The 23,391-nt window shown below is 40.7% G+C and overlaps 1 protein-coding gene across 5 annotated transcripts in view; it reads left to right on the top strand.

Moving 5' to 3' along the window:
• PPP3CA (protein phosphatase 3 catalytic subunit alpha) overlaps nucleotides 1–23,391 on the top strand; it is a 743,055-nt gene that overhangs the window by 625,191 nt on the left and 94,473 nt on the right. For all 5 annotated transcript variants that reach the window (XM_030190749.1, XM_030190747.1, XM_030190748.1 and 2 more), the window contains exon 8: nucleotides 11,798–11,892. In XM_030190749.1, coding sequence (XP_030046609.1) covers nucleotides 11,798–11,892 — 95 coding nt within the window. The remainder of the gene's footprint in view (nucleotides 1–11,797; nucleotides 11,893–23,391) is intronic.

Here is a 23,391-nt window from a genome sequence, read left to right as displayed (position 1 = left end):
CTTAGGTGAGCTAGAGGGAGTGTTTTGTGTTTCCTTACACCATTTAGATACATGTCCCTCCTTTCCACATGAGTAGCAAATCAGCTTGCCCTTGGGTGGAGTTTTCCCATAGCTCCGCCTTTCTCTGTTCTTTGCCAAGAAATTTGTTTCATTTCTCTCTGACTTGCTTTGAGAACAGATCTCCTCAGAATCATTTATTATGCATTCCTGCCTTAGTTTTGATGTTGCCTGTTCAAAAGATTGCCCTTCAATGGCCTCATTTACAGACCTAAAAACATCAAACTTCTTTGATAGTGAGGTAAAAAGAAATGCTCTTTTCAATGCATCACACATGGGAATTCCTGAAAGTTCTAGCTTTTGAAATGAAGACATAAGATGCATAATGTGATCATTACATTTACTTTTATCCCTTAATTTGGTTTCATTCAACTCTGCCAACCAAATTGGTTGCTGCTTTGCATATGTAGTTGCATACATAGTTCTCAGTTTATATAAAATGTCCTTTGGTGTATCTTTTCCCTCCACTAATATGGCTTGTTTCTCTGAGAGAGCTTCCAAAAGCATGCACTTCACATAATAGTTTGCATTGTCCCATTCAGCCATATTTTCAGCTGTTCTGTCTTGGTCTAAGCATATATCTAATCTTTTTGCTCGAAGGAAACATATGAATCTTAATTCCCACTGCTGATAATTAAACTCAGTTAATCTAGGCACCTTGAGAGAATAGAACAATGGTGAATTTCTTCCCTCAGCCATTTTCTTAGCCTTCTGTCTGCTGTGTGGGGGGAGAGAGAGACAGACTGAATCTTTCCTTTAAAACTTAAGAGAAAAATGTGGCCTTTTTTTCTGCCTGGTAATATTTCTCTTCTTTTTCAATTTCTGGACCCTGGGCCCATAACCCTTTTGTTGGATTATTTGTAGTAAATAATTAGCAGATTTTAGTACACACAGCTTCAGCTTTAGAAATGTTAATTTCTTTCTTCATCTCTCTCTCATTCACCCCTGAATAATTCACTGCTGAGTCACTTTAAAGTTGAAGTAACAAAACATCTGTTTACTCACAGTTTGTAGTTAGATTATAATCAGACAGGCTTATATTTACATATTACTATACATTTGTATTATCAGCTCCTTCCATGTGCTTAGATGGTAATGGATGCTCACACCACCATAGATCCTCTCAGGTTAGGAGAGATCATGAGCTCCATGTGCTCCATGTGCTGCATCTGCTGCATCTAACCCCCACAGGAAGTTGCATAGCTATGTGACCTCTCTAAGTAATTCACATCAGAGGTCACAGAGTAATCACAGAGAAATAATAGGTGACAGGCAATGCATGTAAAATACAATTACATTCCAACACATAACATAGTAGAAAAGCTTTTTTTGTTCCTGATGCAGTAAGCTAATGGTATACAAATTATGGCATGCCTAATATGGGGTTAAAAAGTGTGCTGACAGAAAACAAAACAGCGCTCGCTGCCATGGTAATTTGCAGCAGTTTGCTGCTGTGAAAATAAAATGTCTCCATTTTTGCTAGTGTGTACATGTGAACTGGCTTGTGCACTGGCAAGAATGGAGACATTAAATAAAAAAACATTTTTTTTAAAGCTAGACCTTTCAATTCCCACAACCCACCCTGTTAAAAGAGAGGCATTGCCTTATTTGGCAGACCGACACTTAATAGTGTACCCCTGCTAGGAGTCAAGCATCACCATTTCACAGTGGTAGCAGTGAGAAGACGCCACCTCTGGATACGTGCCCAGACCAAGTAAGTATTATTAGTCTAGGTGAGGTCTAGTCCAGCAATACAGAGGCTTTCCAGCCAAGAGACTCCCTGAACCAGGGTGCCCAGGCCAGTGGTGCCCTGGCTTAAGATGCCTGGGCCAGTACCTTTGACCATATAGCCTCTGGGATGGGGGTGGAGGCAGGGGATGGGAGTAGCTACCGGGCCCCCTTGCGTCATGATGCCTTAAGATGGAAATGCTGCATTTTAACCTCATATGACCTTACTGCTCCCATGTAGAATATTTAGTGTAGCCCTGAGCTGCAGTATAGATTCCGCTCAAAAGGAAAAGTAAAAAAATTAAACCAAAATTCAGCGTGTTTTTAATCTCAGAAACAATCTCCAAATCAGCAGGTTTGCATGTTGATGTGCATGCTGGCTCTGTTTCTCTTTAATGTGGTGTTTTTACAATCAGATGTTTTTACACTAAAACCCTTGCTGCATTTGGCAGTAAGATTAGCATGTTAAAATCAAAAATAAACATCCATTCTAAAGGATAGTGCAAACTATTACATCTGACCCTCTGTGCAGGGACTGGAGGTGCATACTTCAGGGGAGGCAGTTTTCTCCTCACTAGGTCCACAACTTCTTGGGATACTGGGTTTATGGGACAGGACCAACTATGGGAGGCTGCTGGCTTCTACTACTGCTTATCATTTCTATAGCGCTACTAGACATATGCAGCGCTGTACACTGGCTTCCGGAATCACTTTGTCTCCACTCCCAAAAAGTCACGTTTATTTGTTCCAGACCAATATAAATTTTCTTTTAACTATTTGAACAGGTAAAAATGTATAGGAGATGCAAAGCATACCATTAAAAATTCCATTTCAGTTTTCCTAAAGATGCTGGAAATATGTCAGATACCTCTAAGCTGGAGACAGGACTCAACTTCAGGCATTAGGCACCTCCCTCCTGGCTCCAGCTCTAAAACACCCTACCACTGCATTATGGTGCTTTAGCCAGCCAACGATCGAAATCCACCTTTGGGCTGTACCATTTAGAGGTTTGTCATAATTCTACCCTTTTGGCAGGGACTCATTTGACCATGGCTTTATTAGCATGAACCCAACCTAGACTGGAAAGTTCCATGTTTAAGGCAATACCAAAAGATTTAAAAAGCCACTAGTGTTTTCTACATCAGAAGGTCATTAAACTTCTAATAAATATATAAATATTGTATATAAAAGCAACAACCTCATGACTCAGGCCATAGTGCTTTCCATAGTGGTGCAGGAAATGATGGAAGTTGTGTGCAAGGTTCCAGGGTCAGAAAGAAAATGGCTGTCACTAAAGTGGCCAATCCTATCAATCATGCAGCAGTGCAGAGGACTTCTCTCAAAGGAAGTACTCCAAATTGTGCCACTGGAGGAGGGTAAAGAATGGGATAGATTGCTGAAGAGAAACAGATGACAATTTTTAAAAAGAAAATTACAGACTGCTAAATCTGTAATCAAAAAATAGGTGAAAATTAAAAACAAAATTACTTTTGTAATTATATAGCCACTCAAACTCAATTCTTTGAATGTAATCCAAATGCACAAATTATTGAGGAGGTGTCATATCAATACTGGCTGAGCAGTGCTTATTGTGCACATAGCCAAGATAAAAACATTTTCAGCAAAACAGCTTAAAGTGGTAAAAGCATTTAGCATAGATGGATTTTTAAAAGTTTGACTAAGTTCCATAAACTGTTAGAGTAGTCATGGAGTAAATTAAGTGTTTATCCCTTGGGGTAAGCAGCATAGGATCTATCTCTTTTTTTGGGATCCTGCCAGATACTTGTGACCTGGCTTGGCCACTGTCGGGAAAAGAGAAACTTAGGGGTCCTTTTATCACATGACGGCTGCTTCAGAAGAAGATGCTAATGAGAACTCCCGGCTTCCCAGCATAAAAGTTTTTTACCAGGCAAGGCAAAATATTACAGGTGTGTGAGTGCCTTTGGATACCAATGTCCACAAAAAAACAGAAGGGAAAAGAGCAATGTTGACAATTACTAGAGGTACAAAAGCATCGAATGTGGGGCAACAGCAGACAATGATAGAGTGCCCAGTCCTACAAGATGGCAGTGGAGTTGCTCATCAGGGCTCTGCCATGTCTTTTGAATCAAGTGGGTAGTCGTCCCCATTACCATAGTCCACTAGGGGCCCGACATTGGAGATGCTATAATTAGAAATTCACATGGGCAGAATGACCATACTACTTCTACTTATCATTTCTATGGTGCTACTAGATGTATGCAGCGCTGTACACTTGAACATGAAGAGAGTCCCTGCTTGACAGAGCTTACAATCTAATTACCATACAGAAACAATAAATGGAAGTGGTCAAAGTTCATGTGTATAATATTAGGGAGAGGGTTGGTCAGGCTGAGCAAAGGGTTTCAACTTCCAAAAATGGCATTATCACTCTGCAGAAGGAGGTGTATAGTTAATATGGCTGCCTATAGAAATTACTGTCTAAGCTCAGTGACTTCAAGAACCGTTCATGAAGAAAATATTTCAGGCTAGTGGGAGTCCTGAAGGGGCTGGACATGGAGCTTATGTAAAAATTCGTTGAGAATCTTCTGAAGGAGATTTTTTAAGGGTGTAGAACTTCCTGGTGATTTGGTGGTGGGTGCATCAAATTCCTGTGTGCCATGAAGGACAAAGGGCTTGGCCACAGGTTATATTATTAAAACTACTGAATTACAGACATAAAGAGCTACTGCTGAGAGCTAGAAAAACTCGCAACCTGGTTTTCAAAAGTCATGCTGTTCTAGGATTTTAGTGCTCACATTGATGAACTTTACCTGCAATTCATTAAAGTAAAGAAATGTTTCTGTGCCCATAAGGTACCTTAGGTGATGATTTATCCAGCAAAATTTGAGGATTTTGTGAAAGGGAGTGTCCGTGGTTCTTTCCAACTTCAGAGAGGTGCAAAAATTTCTTGAGGTGCATTTTTCTGAGGACCCCCATGGCGCAAGCGAGGATTTACAGGAAGAGATTCTACTCCACCACAGCATATATATCAAGACTAGGTGGTGAGAATTGTAGAAGCAATGACGTCTGAACCTACGGAGGAAATCTGAGAGGACATGGCTTCATGTTGGAGTTATCTGACACTAAGGGGTATGTTTACTAAGGTGCGTTAGCGGTTTTATCATGCCTGTAAATTTAAGGCGTGTTAAACGCTAACGCGCCTATACATTTGTATGGGCACGTTAGCGTTTAATGCGCGTAAACCATTTATGCATGTTAAAAACGCTAACGCGCCCATAGCACCGCTTAGTAAACCTAGCCCTAAGAGATTGCTACACTTTTAGGTATATAGTATGGGCTTTTAATTATGGGTAAAATAAATTGAAAATAAGCTTTAAAGCTGAAACAAATTCACACTATTTTACTTTATACTGTTTTTCATCTGTTCACGCTGCCGTAAATTTATAAATAACCATGACTCTCTTACTCAACACCCTCACTTATCACCCCTACCACTGCAATTTCCCCACCCCTAGCTGTCTGTTCGTCTGTCCAATTTAGATTGTAAGCTCTGTTGAGCAGGGACTGTCTTTTCATGTTAATTTGTACAGCGCTGCGTAAGTCTAGTAGCGCTATAGAAATGTTTAATAGTAGTAGTAGTATTTACTATTAATAGAAGAGGAAAAAAGACCTCAAAAGTCTTTGCACAGCAGCAAGTATAATTGCTTTGTGCTGGCACTTCATAGACTCCGATCTTATCGGTCAAAAAAATCTCCACTCATTTTAACTGAATTACCAAACTTTTCATTTTTCAAAACATTTAAATAATTAAAGGAGTGGATGAAGACACTTAGAGCGAAGTCGTCATCCATTCCTTTAATTATTTAAATGTTTTGAAAAATGAAAAGTTTGGTAATTCAGTTAAAATGAGTGGAGGTGTTTTTGACCGATGATAAGATCGGAGTCTATGAAGTGCCAGCACAAAGCAATTATACTTGCTGCTGAGCAAAGACTTTTGAGGTCTTTTTTCCTCCTCTATTAATAGTAATAACAAATTATTTATATATTTACGGCAGCGTGAACAGATGAAAAACAGTATAAAGTAAAACAGTGTGAATTTGTTTCAGCTTTAAAGCTTATTTTTGAAATAATTTATGTTTGCTGAATGTGTGTCGACTTTTGATTTAAAAGAAATTGAAGCCTGGAGTTGCTGATTGTTATCTTTTATCATTCGGAAAAGGCAGATGTGAGCACTGTGTGCGCAGCCATTTGAGCTGGGAGGGAGACAAGGGTTGTTGGAAGGCTGGGCCACTGTTTTGGAGATAGTTTTAGAGTTGGAGACGGTGGGACCCCAGAGGTATGTGGAGGGCTTTGGGGACATGTAGAATGATCGGGACAGTAGCAGGTGGGGGAGAGAGGTAAAGTCCTCTGTTCACAGCAGGATGGCTGGACCCTTCACCAGGGAGCTGAATTCCCCAAGTTTTAGTGCTAGTTTTGACAGTTCCTGTTGTTGTTGTTTTGCAGGAACCGATTGGTGAGTGGTAAAGGGTGCTGCAGCACTGTTTAGAGTCTGCACCTGTTGGGAATATGGAGGAAGGGGAAAGCTCCTATGTCTCTGTGATGGCTGGGAGGATGGATTGAGATAAGGGGTGGGTATAGATGGGATGTCTATGAGGAATAGAAAAGGGATAATTAAAAGTATGTGCGAGTGTGGGTTTCACTACTGTTGAGCTGTAATTAGATGGCAGAATTGAATAATATTTTTATCTAGTCCATAAAGGTGTGTGGGCTGAAAACTGTTCATAAGCTTAAAAAGGTCCTTGATAATTTGGATACAATACCTGCTGACGTATTTCTTCTGTGGAATACTCATTTGAATAGCCTTCAGACTAAAAAAAATTAAAAGCTGAATGGCTGCAAGGTCTAATAGTGCAAGAGACTCCTGAGAAAATTAAAGAGTCATGGGATAGAAGGCAATGTTCTGGTGTGGATTAGGAATTGGTTATTGGACAGAAAGCAGAGGGTAGGTTTAAATGGTAATTTCTCTCAAAGGAGGAGGGTGAACAGTGAAGTGCCACAGAGATCAGTACTGGGACTGGTGCTATTTAACATATTTATAAATGATATGGAAATTGGAACGAGTGAGGTGATTAAATTTGCAGATGACACAAAACTATTCAAGGTTGTTAAAACACGTACAGACTGTGAAAAATTGCAGGAAGAAAGATCCATCATTTACAGCAAGCCACAAGATACCACCGTATCTGCTCTGACCCAGGGGACAGAGACAGACACCTTAAAAGCCTGACTGCATCCTTCAAACAGAAAGGCTACAACCCCAAAATAATCTCCAAGAATATTGCCTCCTCCCTCAAAACACCCAGGGAGAATCTGCTACAGTACAAGGAGAAAAAAGCCACAGACAGAATCCCCCTTGTAGTGACATACAATCCAGAGCTGGAAAAACTGAGGAAAATCATAAGAGATCTACAGCCTATACTCCAGGAGGATGAATTACTGAAAGAGATATTCCCATCCCCACCAGTACTGGCCTTCCGACAGCCACCCAACTTAAAACACAAGCTAATCAGAAGTAAACTTCCATCACAGACTGAAAAGGAACAGAAGGGCACACTTCCCTGTAATTTATCCAGTTGCAAACTATGCCAAAACATTTCACAGGACCCCACAGTCATCCACAAAGGAAAGATATTCAACATAAAGGAAGCTTTCACTTGCTCATCTTCCAATGTGGTATATATCATTCAGTGTAAAAAATGTAACGAAGGATGCTATATTGGAGAAACAGGCCAGATGCTTAAGACAAGATTCAATTTACATAGACATCACATGAACAGTAGGGCTCCCACCCCTGTTGGTCAGCATTTTACAGGACCAGGACACTGTACCAGTGACTTCACAGTGAGAATCCTGAAAGGTAACTTTAAAACCGTACAAGAACGTAAGACCTTTGAAGTCAGAATGATTGAATATTTTAACACCCAACAGAAAGGACTTAACAAGGATCTGGGGTTCCTAGCCCATTATAAACCATAAAGCTGTATGTCTCTGTTGATCACCCTCCCCTCACCTATCCACACCTATCCTGTTAGAATATCAATGATATGCTTTGATGTCCCCATGCATACCTCCTACCCACCCCCATCCTCCCACCCTGTCAGACTGTCATAGTAATGCTTGAATGTTTTCACTTATATACACTGTCAGCTAGCACATTTGCTTATTTCCGATCTGACGAAGAAGGGCAACCTTCGAAAGCTAATCAAGAAATATATTAAGTTATGTCCAATAAAAAAGGTATCATCTTATTTTCTTTTCCATGTTTTATTTTGTTTGATTTCTATTGATAACCTTAAGAGTGGACTAACACGGCTACCACACTCCTCTACTTAGGAAGACCTTAGGAAATTGGAAGATGGGGCATCCAAACGGCAGATGAAATTTAATGTGGACAAATGCAAGGTGATGCACATTGGAAAGAATAATCTAAATCATAGTTACCTGATGCTAGGGTCCACCTTGGGGGTCAGAACCCTAGAAAAAGATCTAGGTGTCGTAAATAATATGCTGACATCTTCTGCTCAGTGTGCAGTGGCAGCCAGAAAATTAAACAGGATGCTAGGAATTATTAGGAAAGGGATGGTGAATAAGACCGAAAATACTATAATGCCTCTGTATTGCTCCGTGGTGCAACTTCAGCTTGAGTATTGAGTTCAGTTCTAGTCGCCGTATCTGAAAAAAAAAGATATAGCAGAATTAGAAAAGGTTCAAAGAAGAATGACCAAAATGATAAAGGGGATGGAACTCCTGTCATATGAGGAAAGGCTAAAGAGGTTAGGGCTCTTCAGTTTGGAAAAGAGACGGATGAAGGGAGAAACGATTGAGATCCACAAAATCCTGAGTGTTGTAGGTCGAGTAGAAGTGAATCCATTTTTTTCTCGTTCCAAAAGTACAAAGTCTAGGGGACACTCAAGGAAGTTACATGGAAGTACTTTTAAAACAAATAGGAAGAAATAGTTTTTCACTCAACGAATAGTTAAGCTCTGAAACTCTTTGCCGGAGGATGTAATAACAGTGGATAGCGTATCTTGGTTTAAAAAAGGTTAAGTTCCTGGAGGAAAAGTCCATAGTCTGCTATTGAGACATACATGGGGAAGCTACTGCTTGCCCTGGGATTGGTAGCATGGAATGTTGCTACTATTTGAGTTTCTGCCAGGCATTTGTGACCTGGCTTGGCTACTGTTGGAAACAGGATACTGGGCTAGGTGGACCATTGGTCTGACCCAGTATTGCTATTCTTATGTTCTTAAGGCACTCCGAAAAGGGTTCATAATCTCTGAAGGAATATCAAGGGCAAGGCCTTAATGATAGAGCTTGGAGGCTGGGGGATCTAGTTATGTATATTTAATGTGTATGCCCTTTAATGTAGGTCATTTAAAATTTGTAGAAGTTCTACAGAAAACCCTGGATTATACTCAGTAATGATAGTTGTGGGTGCAGACCTCAACAATGTACTCTCCCCCTTGTTTGACAGATCTACCATTGGAAGTGAGGAATAGCAACTCCTTGGCATAACCACAGGAGAGGCCTGGGCCCTCCCAATTTGGGCTCAGGCCCCCCCTCCAGAATTGCTTCACCTCTTTAAATGGCTGGTGGGGATGCCGAACCCCAGCAGCCAAAGAAATACAGTTCCCAAGCCGCTTCCATCCTCCTTGCGCTACTTCTTTAGTGCTGAAGTCAGCGGCATTCCTCCAGCACTGACTCCAGGACTTCCCGAGCATGCTCAGTTCGCAAGACATTTGGCATATGCTACTGGGTTGGTACCTGCAACTTTTGGGTGACAGGGTACCTGGGTTAACATTGGTGAGTCACTTATCTTTTGCAGCCTGCTTGAGTATTGCAGTTAACTAGGGAGAGAGGCATTCCCTTGGTATGAAATGGAGAGGTTGACAGCCATGTCCTGAATGCAGATTGAGCTTTTTGAAGAAATATACAGTATGTGGCCTTTTGACAATATGGTCCTCATTTTACAAGCCGTATTTGTGTTTGATACATGCATAAACTGGCACTTCAAAGTTCATCTTGCATATCAAATCCAAGTGTGTACAAATGGCAAGGGGGCATAGTCTGTGTGTGTCTTGGGTGGGACAAGGGAGTGGCAAGTTCATAGATGTTTATTCCCCATTTCAGAAGGGGAATATAGTCCGTGTCCTAAAAGATTGACATTGAAAGTTATACCTGCTACAAAGCACATCTAGGATCTGGGAAACGGCTACTGTTAAGCCACACTCCACTGAAGAGATTGGGGGGGGGGGGGGGGTGTCCCTTCATCCCACAGTGGGTTTGTCCCCTGTAAATTTCAAACTGGCAAGGGAAACCAGCCACTGTGACAGCATCGGGATAATAAATAGTTATGTCTGTAAGGTCATAAAGATGACCGGTTATGAACTGGTTTGAACTTGTCGATTTTTTAAAGACATTTATTTTTCTAAAATAAATGTTTATATTGCACACACCCAGTGCATAAACGTCCATTTCTACTATATTTTAGGACAGGTTTTATGTCAGCAGATTCTGTTTTAAAGTACTGGTGAAATTTGAGATGCACTGACTTACACGCCTCAATTCCTATTTTATATGACCTGTCTAAAATGGAGTTGCTGATCTTTGTTTGATACCCCTGGTTTTGCCCTTACCAGTAGAGTTCTGCTGACCATCAGTATCTATCTGTCTTTTTCCTTTTCTTGTAGAATTCCCCCCCCCCCCCCCCCCCCCCCCCCCGCCGGTTCCAGCTTTCTCTAGCCTTACATCTCACTTTTATTCTCCTTTTTTCCTCCTCTCTTCTTCTCTTTCTTCCTTGTCTCCTCTGCTTGTTTTCCTCCCTGTCTTTTGTTCTTTCTTTCTATTTTTCTTTCTCTCTGTGGGTTATCCTGCATTTTTTGCTATGTTAGAGGATATTGATTTTGGTTATCTTGTCAGGAGTGGCTTGAATTAATAGATTAACGAGCATGTGCATATGAGTTGCAGTTGTGAATGTTATGATTTATGATTTTGATATGTATTCTGTTGATAAAAAGCTGAAATAAAAATAAAGGAAAACATAGAAAAACTAGTATGCACACCTCTCTATACTGGGTACATCAGCAGCAGCACCAGTGAAAGCTTGCACATCTTTCCTCTGATCACTAGATGTCAGCTACAATATTGGCAGAGTGCCCAGATTCAAAATTCTGTCTACTTGAATTGCTGTTCCAAATTATTTGGAGTTCAGACCCTAGCTGAGTTGCTTGACTTTTTTTTTCCCCTCTCATGTGACTCTGATTGGATGAGAGAGAACCAAATATTTCTACCATATTAACAGGGAGTCAGTTGTTATGTGTATTTTGGTGTTGCCTTGCTTATTCTTCTGTGAGATGTGTAGCTCTTCCAGCACCTACAGAATTGCAGTGTGGTACAGCAGGCTCTGTTTATTTTTTGAAAAATAAGGTGGAGTAGTGTGAAAACTCATCCCTCTGGCTGACTCATTGCCTAGCGCTTTTATTGAGCTTAATAATGTGATATAAAATGCTTCATTAGTCTTGCTCCATTATTGAAGTTCCTCAGATAGTTCTAGTAGATAAATGTCTGTTGATATGTTTTGCGTTTAGCGTCTGAAGTCCCACAGTTTCAGCTATTATTTGTATTAGATTATACCATCTAATGGGTTTGCTTGGTGGTTCCAAACAATTAAAACCAGGATGAACTGGTTCTGATAATAAACTTCATCATTTCATAGATACAAGCTGATAATATCTTGACTTTCTGAAGGACAGTAAAACAGCCAGGAAAGAAACTTAGGCCTGGTCCAGTATGTCCTTGATTTTGGTGACCTGGAAATTTCTATGGTATCTGTGCATTTCCGTTAATAAATCTGCACTTCTAACATGTTAGAAGTGCAGATTTATTAAAGAAAATGCACAGATACCATAGAAATGTTTACATGTTTACATTTGAACCTTTTTTTAAATAACTTGTACCTGTTTTTCTTTAGGTATCGCATGTACAGGAAAAGTCAGACAACAGGCTTCCCTTCACTAATCACAATTTTTTCAGCACCTAACTATCTAGATGTGTACAATAACAAAGGTAAGCTAAAAATATGCATGTATGCATTCTGTGGTTGTCAGCGGTCAGGTTTTCTTTGTAGCAGGAATTCAAAGCTTCTTCAACATGCACTGCTGGTAGGTTTCCTTATGTTCAGGGCTACTCCTTGTGTTTATGTTGTCAAAAATCACATGCATTGGCATTTTCAGAGTGTGCTATAGAAGTGATAAGTAATAGTAGTAGTGTTTGGGGAAATAATTTAGGAGCCATTTTACTAAGCTTTTCTAAAACGTGGTCTGCACTACAACTAGTTTGTGGGTTTCCCAAGTGATGAGGCCACTTTTAGAACGACTGTAAAATGGCTGCATTTTCCATTTACTCCATTAATGGCCGCATGCTAATTTCCCAATTAGCAGATAGCCATGAGCTCGTGAGCCCTTAACTACACCTATTTTGTAGGCGATAAATGCTAACCTGCTAACCATGTGCTAATCGGTTAGTGCCCAACCATGTACCTGCGCTAACTCATTAGTGCTGGGCACGCCTACTCTCTGCCCCCCAAACACGCCCCCAGAGCTAAAAAATTAAAAAGTATTTTTTTTAGCATGTGGGAAGTGTGTGCTGATGGCAAAACTACCACGGGACACCTGAACGTGTCTTGTGGTAGTGCTTGTGAGGCCACCGCTTGAAGTCTCTGCAGCCATTTTAAAGAAACTGCGGCAGAGAGAGGATCAGTGGCAGCAGGCAGGAAAGAGTGGGGATATTTACTGCCCGTAAAAGGCTACTAGATCACCAGGATGTACTGAGGTACGATCGGGGAGGTCACCCAGGTCTGGAGAGAAGGGATTGTGGATGGATGGAGTCATGCATGGGGGAGGGGCTTAGGTAGGAGGGAGCGAGCTGGAAAAAAGTTTGGTAAGGGGACGTACATGGAGAGGGGGGAACGGAAAAGGGGAAATAGAGCATATAGGATAGAAGGGGATGGAGAGGAGAGAGGAACGTGCTGCTCATGGATGGGAGGGAAAGGAAAAGAAAGGGAGACATGTTGCTCATGGATGTTTGGTTTTTTGGAAATATGCATCTTTTTAAAATTTTTATTTAGCAGAGTATGGAAGAAAATGCATTTATGTTACTTTTAAAAGTGTTTATAGAATCTAGCTTTCTTGGTGGGGGGTGGGGTCAAGGTGACTGTGTGGTGATGCGGTTCGGTGGGGGCGGGACAGAGCAGGGTGGGCCAAGGGTTGGAACGGATGAGATTAATTGTGGCGGGGACGAGTTAGATGGGATGGGTTAGATTTCTGTCCCTGTGCAATTCTTTAAGTTGTATACAAAGATAATTTTATAAGCAGCATTTTCTGCATGCATTTTGGCATATACAGGTTGAAAGTACTGCTCATAAAATTAACCCCCATGAGACTATTTTCTCCAGTACAACAGTGTGTTTCCTGTTGAAATAGAGCAGAGATACCTGGTTGGAATTTTCATTACATACACATATAATTTTGTATAGGAGATTTTACCATGGTAATACGTAAAGCAAACAACCATATGTTTGCATTTAGAATTTGTTTAACTTGTTCATGTACTATAACAGCCTGCAAATGTATGTGAGCTGTGTCTTCCAAGACTACTGGGGCAGAAGACATTACAATGTTTGATTCTGGGAGGAAGTTGTGAAAGTGAGTGAAAAGTAGTAGATTAAGTTGGGAGTTAAATATGTCAAATGAGGATTCTAGCCTGAGATAAAGAGGGAGACTGTTCCAGAGGGAGGGGGCTATGACACTAAAGCATGGCTATCTATTAGTGTCCAGATTACACTTGGTGGAAAGAGGGGACAGTTAAGAGACATTGCTGGGATAAGTAGAGGAACCTAGCTGAGGAATAAGGAGTGAGAAGGCTAGCCAGAAATGAGGGCATTCCAGAGGATTCAATCTGGTGACATAAGGTTCAGAGTTTATAGGGGATCCTGTAAGAGACCGGAAGCCAGTGTTCAGTAATGAAAAAAGGAATTATGTGATTATAGTTCTTTCGATTGTGAATAAGTTTAATAGCAGTGTTTTCTATTAGTTGGAGCCTAACTATTTTGAAATTAGGGAGACTGGCAAAAAGGGAGTTACAATAATCTAATCTGGAGATCACAAGTGAAAGCAGAAGAATGCACAAGGAGGAGGGTTCTAAAATAAACAAGAAGAAAAGTAAAGAAACAAAAAGAAACCACCGTAGAAATAGGTGGATGAATGATAACGTTATTGAGAGTAACACCTAATATTTTAGTGAAAGAACTGTTTGGAAGTGGTTTACCCTTAATGGTAAAAGTCAGAACTGCTTTTGAAAGGAGGAGTAGAGCAGAAAAGCATGTTGATAGACTTGGTGGTATAGAGCAGTAGCTTGTTTTCGTAAAGCCAGTCAGCAACTTTGTCCAGCTTCTCAAAGACAGAGGCAGAGAAGAAGAGATAGGGGAAGTAAGAGCTGGATTTCAGTATAAACAAAAAATATAAAGACAAGTGACTGAAGTGAAGATAACAGAAGTGCAAAGAAAGATATTGAAAAGAACTGGACCAATAATTTGTCCCTGAATAACTCCTGATATTAAGGGTAGGGGAGATGAGATTGTGTTTGAGTGTTGAACAACAAAAGAGTGGCTGGTTAAATATGAATGGAACCAGTGAAGTGCAAAAAAAAAAATGAGGTCTGAAACCTTTCTCTTCCCAAAGACTGCTTCATAATAATCCATTATAAGTTCTACCTTCTAGTACCACCCACTATCCTTTCTTATAATATTTTTGATCTCATACATTACATCAATGATATCTAATTTTCTCATACCTCAAACCTATGTAAACCACACTGAACCCTGGAAAGAGGATATTGGTGGTGTACAAGAATCGATTTGAGTTTGAATTAAATCAAAAGTGGCAGACATGACAAGGGAGAATAGAATGACATCTGTTCCACCATCTTGGATGAGTTTAACAAAGTTTACCAGGCCGAGAAGGGTATTCTTGTTGTAATGATGCGATCAAAAACGTTTGGCATGGATATAAAGCATTGGTTTGTTCCAGAAATGTGGAAAGTTGAATGGCCACCACTTTCTCAGTTATCTGAGAGATAAATGACAAATTGGGAATGGGTCTGTAGTTGGTTACAGAGGAAGAATCTCCCTTGGGGTCCTTTGCGGAGGGGGTGGACAACTGCTTGCTTCCAAGGGGTAGGAAAAACCCCCTTGGGTTAAGTTGGATGTGACCATGGAGTGAAGGAAGGGAAGAAGAGGCTGAAGGCATTGTATTAAAAGGAAGACCAGTAATGTAGAAAATGGGAAATTTTATTTCCTTTTCTTTTTTGTTTTTCTTCAATCTCTGGTCTCCATAAGGTAGACTGGTACACAATAAGAACATAAGTGTTGCCATACTGGGACAGAGCGAAGGTCTATCAAGCCCAGCATCCTGTTTCCAACAGTGGCCAATCCAGGTCACAAGTACCTGGCAAGATCCCAAAACAGTGCAAAACATTTTATGCTACTTTTCTTAGAAATAAGCAGTGGATTTTTCCCGTCCATCTTATTAATGGCTTATGGACTTTTCTTTTAGGAAGTTATCCAAACCTTTTTTAAACCCTACTAAGCTAACTGCTTTTGCCACATTCTCTGGCAATGAATTCCAGAGTTTAATTATATGTTGAGTGAAGCGTTATGTTAAAGCATCTTCTCCTCTTATGGATCTACATTGGTTACCTATCAATGAAAGAATTTCATAGTTCTGTGTTCTTGTTCATCAGATTCTTTACGGTATCTTACCATCTTATATGATAGATCTCATTAAGTTTTCACCACGAAATGCCACCTCATCATCTAGAGAATATCTCATATTACATTTCCCAAGTTGTAAAACCTTAACCTACAAAACTGTCCATAATGCTAAATTTTCTTACCAAAGTACCAAACTCTGGAACTCATTACCCAAGTATATCAGACACTCAGTTGATTGTATGTCATTTAGACGTTTACATAAATCCCACTTCTTTAGATATGTGTTCAGCTAATATGGAAATATTTTTTAAATAGTTGTATTCCTGTATTAGTATTAATTGTCTTGTAATGGTTCTTCTTAATTTGTTACGTAATCCGCATCGAATCTGAGCTTTCTTGGGAAAATGCAGGGTATAAATGTCATAATAAATATTTTCTCTGGTTTGTTTTAAATTTACTACTTTGTAGCTTCATTGAGTGCCCCATAGTCCTAGTATTTTCCTTTAAATTTGCTTCTATTGTGATGATGCATAGTTCTGGTTTTATGTAATTGTACATAAATTACAAAGTTTTTTTTTTTTTTAAAGAAAGGGGATTATTGTAGGGGGAAGATGGTTGTGAGATAATTTTAGCCAGTTGTGCTTGTGGGAGGGAGATTTAAGGAACTGAATGATGAGAAAATGACGAGTAGGGAACAAATGGATGAAAATGGTGTGGATGAAGGAGGAGAAGAGCACACAAGAGGTCCTTTTACAAAGGCGCACTGGCATTTTTAGTGTGCTCTAAAAATAAGCACATGGTAATCGTTAGAGACGCCCATATATTTCTGTAGGTGTCTCTTGCACTTAGCGCATGCTAATCATTAGCATGCACTAAAAAAGCTATCGCGTCTTTGGAAAAGGTCTCCAAAGTGAGCAAACTTGAGGTTAGCAATTAAGGAAATCAGTAGCAAAGTCTCTGGCAGATAGATGACTTAATGTTGGCATAGACGGCTTATTGAGGTGATTCAGGGTGTGATAAAGTTGAGTGGTATTCAGATCTCATTGGAACAAAGAGGGTAAGTGTTTTCATTTCACTTTGGCAAGATTAATTTTGTAAAGGGTGGAATGTATCTTAAAAGATTGCTGGGTTGTGGCTGATGGATACATTAAGAAATGGACTGGTCAATATTCCGCCAATGGTGATCAGTGTTATTTAAAATGCTGACAGCTACAGGCAGAATTAGCGTCAGATATTCAATACTGGGCCATGTCCAGGCACTGGCATTGAATATCCGAGACTGATTCTTTAGGTGCTAGCCACCGGGTCTTATGTGAATCTTGACTAAATATTGGCCAGGACTCACATAAAAAATTCTGCCCAGGTACTGACCCCGTTTTCTGATCCCCCCACCCCCAGAACTTCAGAATCCCCCCTCCCACACACCCTAGAAGAAAATGTAAGCCAGTCCCAGCTCTCACCCCCCCCCCTCCCCCGGGAGCCTACCTTTGCAGGTCCCTGGTGGTCTAGGGGGAAATGGGCCGGAGCGATGGTGCAGCTTCCTTTTTAAAATGACTGCTGTGGCTTCCAGTATCACAGTACCTGAAGTACTTGTAGTACTAGATGTACCACAACACTGCCGCTAGAGGTTACAGCAGCCATTTTGAAGAGCAGGCCACACCAAGCAGGAGTGAATAGGTATCAGTCCTGGCCATTCCTCCAGTCCACCAGGGACTCACAAAGGTAGGCCCGGGGAGGGAGCTGGAGCCAACTTATATATTGTTCAGTGGGATGGGTGGGAGGGTGAATCTTAAGGGGGGATTCTGAAGTTACAGGGAGGGTGGGAGAAGGGGGCCTCCGAACCCTATCGGCTGATACCTGGAGGTTAGCTGGGCACCGGCCAATAAAGTTGGGACAGCCTTTTTTCTGGCCTAACTTTATGGGGTTACCTAGCTGGTTAGCGGACTGAATATTGCCATTAACCAGCTTGGTTGCTGCTCCCTCCAAACTCCACCTCTAGTCTGCCCATAACCTCAACAGTTAGGAGATGGCCAGTAAGCAGGAATATTCAGAAGCACTGTCAGATTAAATGCTGCTGAATATCCCCATTTAGCCCTGACCAAGTAATTTAAATAGCCATGAGCATCTCCTGGCTATTTAAATCACTTTGAATGTCCACTCCAGAATTTTTATAGAACTGTTGATGTCAAGGCAAGATCTGGAAAATCTAATAGAACTTCCTAAAAGCTGATCAGATTTACAAAACAGAATAACATATCACTTCAAATGAAATGCTGGAAAGTTTATCAGGTGTTAGAGTAGTTGTCCAAAGGTCCACAGTACAGGGTTACTTATATAAAATTGATCCACATGGGATAGTTGATAGAAATGCATAATCATTAAGGATATCCTGAAACTTGATCCATTGGCAGCCCTCGAGGACTGGGAGTGAAGACCAAGAGCCTAAAATAGTGCAAAAGAAAGTCTTGATAAAACTACATTTTTTAATAAAGTTCTTTGAACTGATGAAATGGAAAGTCGAAATGTGTGGCTACAGCTATGCAAGATATATTTTGGGGGGAAAAATGGTGAAGCATTTAAAGAAAAAAACACCTTGCTAGCCATTAAGCTTGATAGAGGATCTGTTGTGCTTTGGAATTGTGTGGTAGCCAGTGGCCCAAGAAATATTGTATAGGTGAAAAGAAAAATGGATTCAACTAAATACCAACATATCCTAGAAGCTAGAGGCTGAAAAATGGTTAAATCATCTGGACAATGCTACGAAGTATACCTAAAACTCAACCATGAAGTAATTAAAGAAAGGAAGGTTTTTGGAATGGCCTTTGCAGTCCCCCAGCTTGGTTATTATTGAAAAACTGTATGGAGGTCTCAAACATGAGTCCATGCAAGACTTTGGAATACTGCAGGGAACGTCGGGGAAAAAATTCCAAAAGCAAGAACAGAAAGACTTAAAGGGAAAGCTATCAAAGTGGGCTATTTTAAGACGTATTATTTTATTCTTAGCCCCAGTTGTTAGTAACTAGGTCTTATTGCATAAAATGGGACCTGTGATAAAATAACACATCTTAACAGTAGCTGATGTTGATAACTCCCCCCCCCCCCCCACCCCAAGTCTTTTAGCTTGATGTAGTATTCTGTTTCACTTGAGGCATTATAGGTGTGCTCGTATTGTAGTCAGAGCATTGAGATGGCGTCCTAGGACAGGTCATCTATAGTGCAGGTTTCACAATAGTGTTTTTCTTCTCTTAAGTGGTTCAGTAGTCAGGTTTTTTTTCAATATATAAAACTCCTCCTGTCTGCCGCCTTCTCACTTGGTGACCAGGTATTTCACAGGAGAATAGCAGCAGGGGCATGTGGTCTGTTTGTATAGCATTTGTTCCTAAACAATGGCTTCTAACAGTCTTAAGAAGTTTGAATTCTCTTAAAATGAAGCATAATAACAATCATTTGACAGTATATTTTGTTAAATTTGCATAGTCTTAGAATAAAAGATGTCATTTTCTGCATTTTAAAGAAATAAATAAGCCACAGGTGAGATTAAGAATTAGTTCAATACTTCTATGATATTTAGTAGGTGATCCATTGTATAAATCTCCCTTGATTTCAATTTATTTAGAAGCCATTATGTGTGCACTGTGTGTGGGTGTAAGACATTATAATTTGGTGCTAGAAGACAGATATATCATATTTTGATATTATCAAAATGCATGTTAACTTGCAAGACGTTTTATTAAAAGGTGCATTACTGGCAGTATCAGTATAGACCTAGTACAGGGAGATAAAAGAATAGTAGACCCTGAACAGAAAATAGATTTGTTTGATTGTTAGCGCTGCAAATCAACTCAGAAGTCTGGCTGGACAGTTTAGTAACACAATATAGCAGTGGTAGAGTAGACCTAATGCAATGGGTCAGTGCTGGTAGGATTCTATTCTGGTTTTCAATAAAAGAAAGAGTGAAGTATTTCAGTGAGATGGTAGCATATGATGTTTAACTGCTGCACGTCTGTAATAAAGCCCTAGTTTAAGTCTGTACCGTTTTTCCACATAGTGAAAACCTGGTGTGAAGGTGGCAGACTAGATGGGGTTTTAGGCATTGCTGGGGAAGAACTGGATGTCAGGGTACTTGTAGGTACCAAACAGAGAACGGTGCCTCAGACAGGATCTAGAAACCAAATTTAGGATTTTAGGTAGAAAGTTGAAATCTAGGATTTCCAGGGTAGCATTCTTAGATATGTTTCCAGTTCCGTGCACAGGACCCAAGAAGCAAGCAGAGCACTAATGTGATACGATGATGGTAAAGGGAAGAAGGCTGTAGGTTTATTAGGAATTAGGTACTATTCTGAGCTAAGGAAGCCTTTTTCGAAAACATGGGCTTCACCTTAACGAGGATGGAATCAGATAGCTATTTCTAATTTTTAAAAATGGGATAAAGTAGTTCTAAACTAGATTATGGGGGGAAGGCCAACAGTTGCTCAGGAGTGCAGGGTTCGGAATAATACATCTTTGAAAGATACTAAGAAAACAGGGAAGTAGGGGGATCCCTGATAGAAAGGTTGCAGTAAGGGCAAGAGGAGACCAGATGCCTTTGAGTAGACAGTTTTGACAGATTCCAACTTATCCCTGTGAAATGCTAAGCAGGTTGTAAATACAATAACAACAGAAAGAAAACATTCTTTGAAATGTTTGTATACAAATGCTAGAAGTCTAAAAAATAATACGGGGGAGTTAATATGTGCAGCACTGAATGACAGGATAGATATTATAAGCATCTCAGAGGTCCGGTGGAAGGAGGATAACCAGTTAGACACTCTAACAGGATATAAATTATATCAAACTGATAAAGTGCATCATGTTAGTGGAGGGGTGGTGTTATTTCTTTAAAAGGGCATTGAGTTAAACAGGATAAAAGTTATGCATGTGTCAGGACTTTCAATGACATCACTTCCAAGACGGCAGCCTAAACCTGAGGCTTCTTCAGTAAGTCGAACTTCCTCATCAATATTAACAACCATTAGCAAGCTGACAGCTGCTATTTGGTGTGATATTAAGAAGACAGTGCTTACTGAGTGTGATGAGCTCTTGGAAAAAGCTGAATTTGCCTACTCTGGTGTGTAGGGCATAGAGACAGCACTGACTTAAAGATGGTGGCCACAGCAGAAGGCAATCAATTTCCTGAGGCATGTGGTGAGGTCAGCGGGGAGCAAGAGAAACCTCTGTCCGGATAGGAGCTGAAAAGTTGACTGAAGGGGAGAGGGGGCAAGGAGGAGTAATGAATGGGGTGAGGAATGGGGAAATGGAGAGGATTAGAGTATGTAGTAGAGGCAGGGCTTTTTTTGAGGGGGTACTTGGGGGTACTGAGTACCGGCACCTTTTCCATTGTCTGCTAAAATTGACCCATGGACCTCAAGCTTTAATGAAAGAGCTCAGGCTCTACACAACAATTCTGCCTTGTCATAGATTCTGTAACTGGTTGCAGGAGGCCTGGCTATTGTGGGTGGGTTCCTCAGTGATCACCCCCACCCTTGAAGGGTGGCCTGGCATTTGAGTACCGGCACCTTTTTAGCTAGAAAAGATGCACTGAGTAGAGGACAGGGTAGGGGGATGGTTGGAGGATAGGGAACGATTTGAGAATTGAGTTTGAATGTGAAAGGCCATTACCATCTCATATAGTGCTACAGGAAAACATTATATAGTTGTGAGTCCGTTCTGCTGACAGATGTATGGAGAGAGTGCCATGGGAAGGAGCAGGATTACTCATTTTACTCATATACACAGTCTACATATTTGAGGCTTCATATGATCCAATTTGGGGAAACAGTGGGGCAAAGATTTAGGGAGGTAGAGAGAGGTTTCAACATCTGGTCGGATCATGCCACAGTTTGGGTGACTCTGAGTTGCAGGGGAACAGTACTGGCAGTTGAATGACAGTTTATTAACCAACCCACAGATAGTACAGCAGCATGAGGAGGAGATTCTGTATCTCCCCCTCACCTCTGATTGAAATGTGTGGTAAACGCTGGTTTCTGTTTGCCTTTGTATGTAGTCGTGGCTCTGAACCCAGCTCCCAGAAGTGGAAGGAGAACAAGTATACTAACCACGTCTCGTGCCCTCAAAGGACATGAGAGGAAAAATAATCTAATTGTAGGGATATCCCCTGATTTTGGGCAGAAACACAATAGACTCCTTTCCAGTTAAATAAAAAACATTTAATTGTAAATAATTTAGTTGCATGCAACAAGTAATAGGGTTTTTTCCCTTTTGTGTTTCTAAACTGTATCAATAACTAAACATTCATGTTTCTACACAGAACACCACACTTCACAATATAACTTAGTAAACATTACAGGTTACCCCTTTCCAGGAGCCACCAATACTCAGACCAACTTTCAGGTAAGATTTTTTTTCTTTCTCTGTCTCTTTTCTTTGTTTATTTTCTACTCTTTCAGTTTCAGAATATACTTGCTTTCTGCACACTCAGCAGAGTTCAGTTTCTCCTCTCATTGGAAACAGTTTTGGCAACCGGAGTTTTCACCGAATTCTCTCGGTTCCTTATTTCAGAACTTCTTCCAGAACTTCTCTTCCTCCTAAACCTCCCTAATAATCAACCAAATAGGGAGGAAAAATTCTAACTTCTTATCTCTCTCCAGTCCTGGTTGGGAAACTTTAGGAGTGTTAAATTATACTGGGGACAGCTAGCTACTAAAAACCAAATTAATTAGAGCACTTCTATTCTTCCAAACCTACTTCTCACTGAGCGGTCCCTATTCTGGAGAGCAGGAGAGAGAGTGCCTGCACTGAATTTAACAATCATCCAGTCAGATTCAGTCTCTCACCACATTCTGTCCCTCTGCTACTCACTCATCAGCTATAAACCCCACATTCAGCTCATCACCAGGATTAATAGCCGTTTTCCCATTTAAACCCACTATTACCCTTTTCCCAAAATCATCCACAGCTCTATTCCTCTCTCACCTCAAGCACACTCACTTATTTTTCATACTCTTCCCTCACAGTGACATCACTCAGTCAGCTCACCTTCAAATCACCCCTAAACTAGTTCCCATTCAAACCCCAAACCTTTCAAAATAACTTTACACCAATCCCTCACTCTCTTGCACCGAGCATGCCAAAACCACAACCTTTCTCCTGCAGCGCTGCAGCCTCTCCTCAACTGCCTATACCCAACACTCAACTCAAATATACATATATCCTTTTTTTCTGTTTCTGCTCAACTTTCAACTGAACAGCAAGCTGTCACCAAGGCAACCAGGTCTCAGCTGTGGTTCCAGAGTGATGTCACTATAGAACTCTTTTTGTCTTTTCCCTCTGGAGAAGCCCAGTTAAGATTATTTTAACCCCTAGGTTACAATTCAGAAATATTTATGGTAGAATGACACTGGATAATGCCACCCTACATATGTGTGGGAAGAATGCGGGGAACATGCATTAGCTTAGTGCCTTGGCAAGGAGGAAGTCAGACTTAGGGCAGCAACTGCTGATTTTGGAGAAGAGGCACAAGAGAGGGCATGGGTCTAAGGAAGTTTACATTCAGTTGTTAAGAGTAGAGAATGACTTGAGGTAGGGGACAGAGCCCGTGGGAACGGGGCAAGGATGAGGACAGAGCCCACAGGGACAGGGACAAATGTTATCCCCATAGCATTCTGTTCTTTGAAGGCTGTTAATGAATTAGACAGTTATTTATGTTCGAGTGATGCAGACGTTGATGGTTCCGTTTTTTGGAAAAACAAGCAAAAGTGCTGGCCCCAACTGTCAAAATTTGCATGGGGGATCCTGTG

This window comes from Microcaecilia unicolor, chromosome 2, assembly GCF_901765095.1.
Source record: "Microcaecilia unicolor chromosome 2, aMicUni1.1, whole genome shotgun sequence".
Classification (NCBI taxonomy): Eukaryota; Metazoa; Chordata; class Amphibia; order Gymnophiona; family Siphonopidae; genus Microcaecilia; species Microcaecilia unicolor.
The sequence above is the reverse complement of the archived record's forward strand: the minus strand, read 5'-3'. Positions and strand labels throughout refer to the sequence as shown.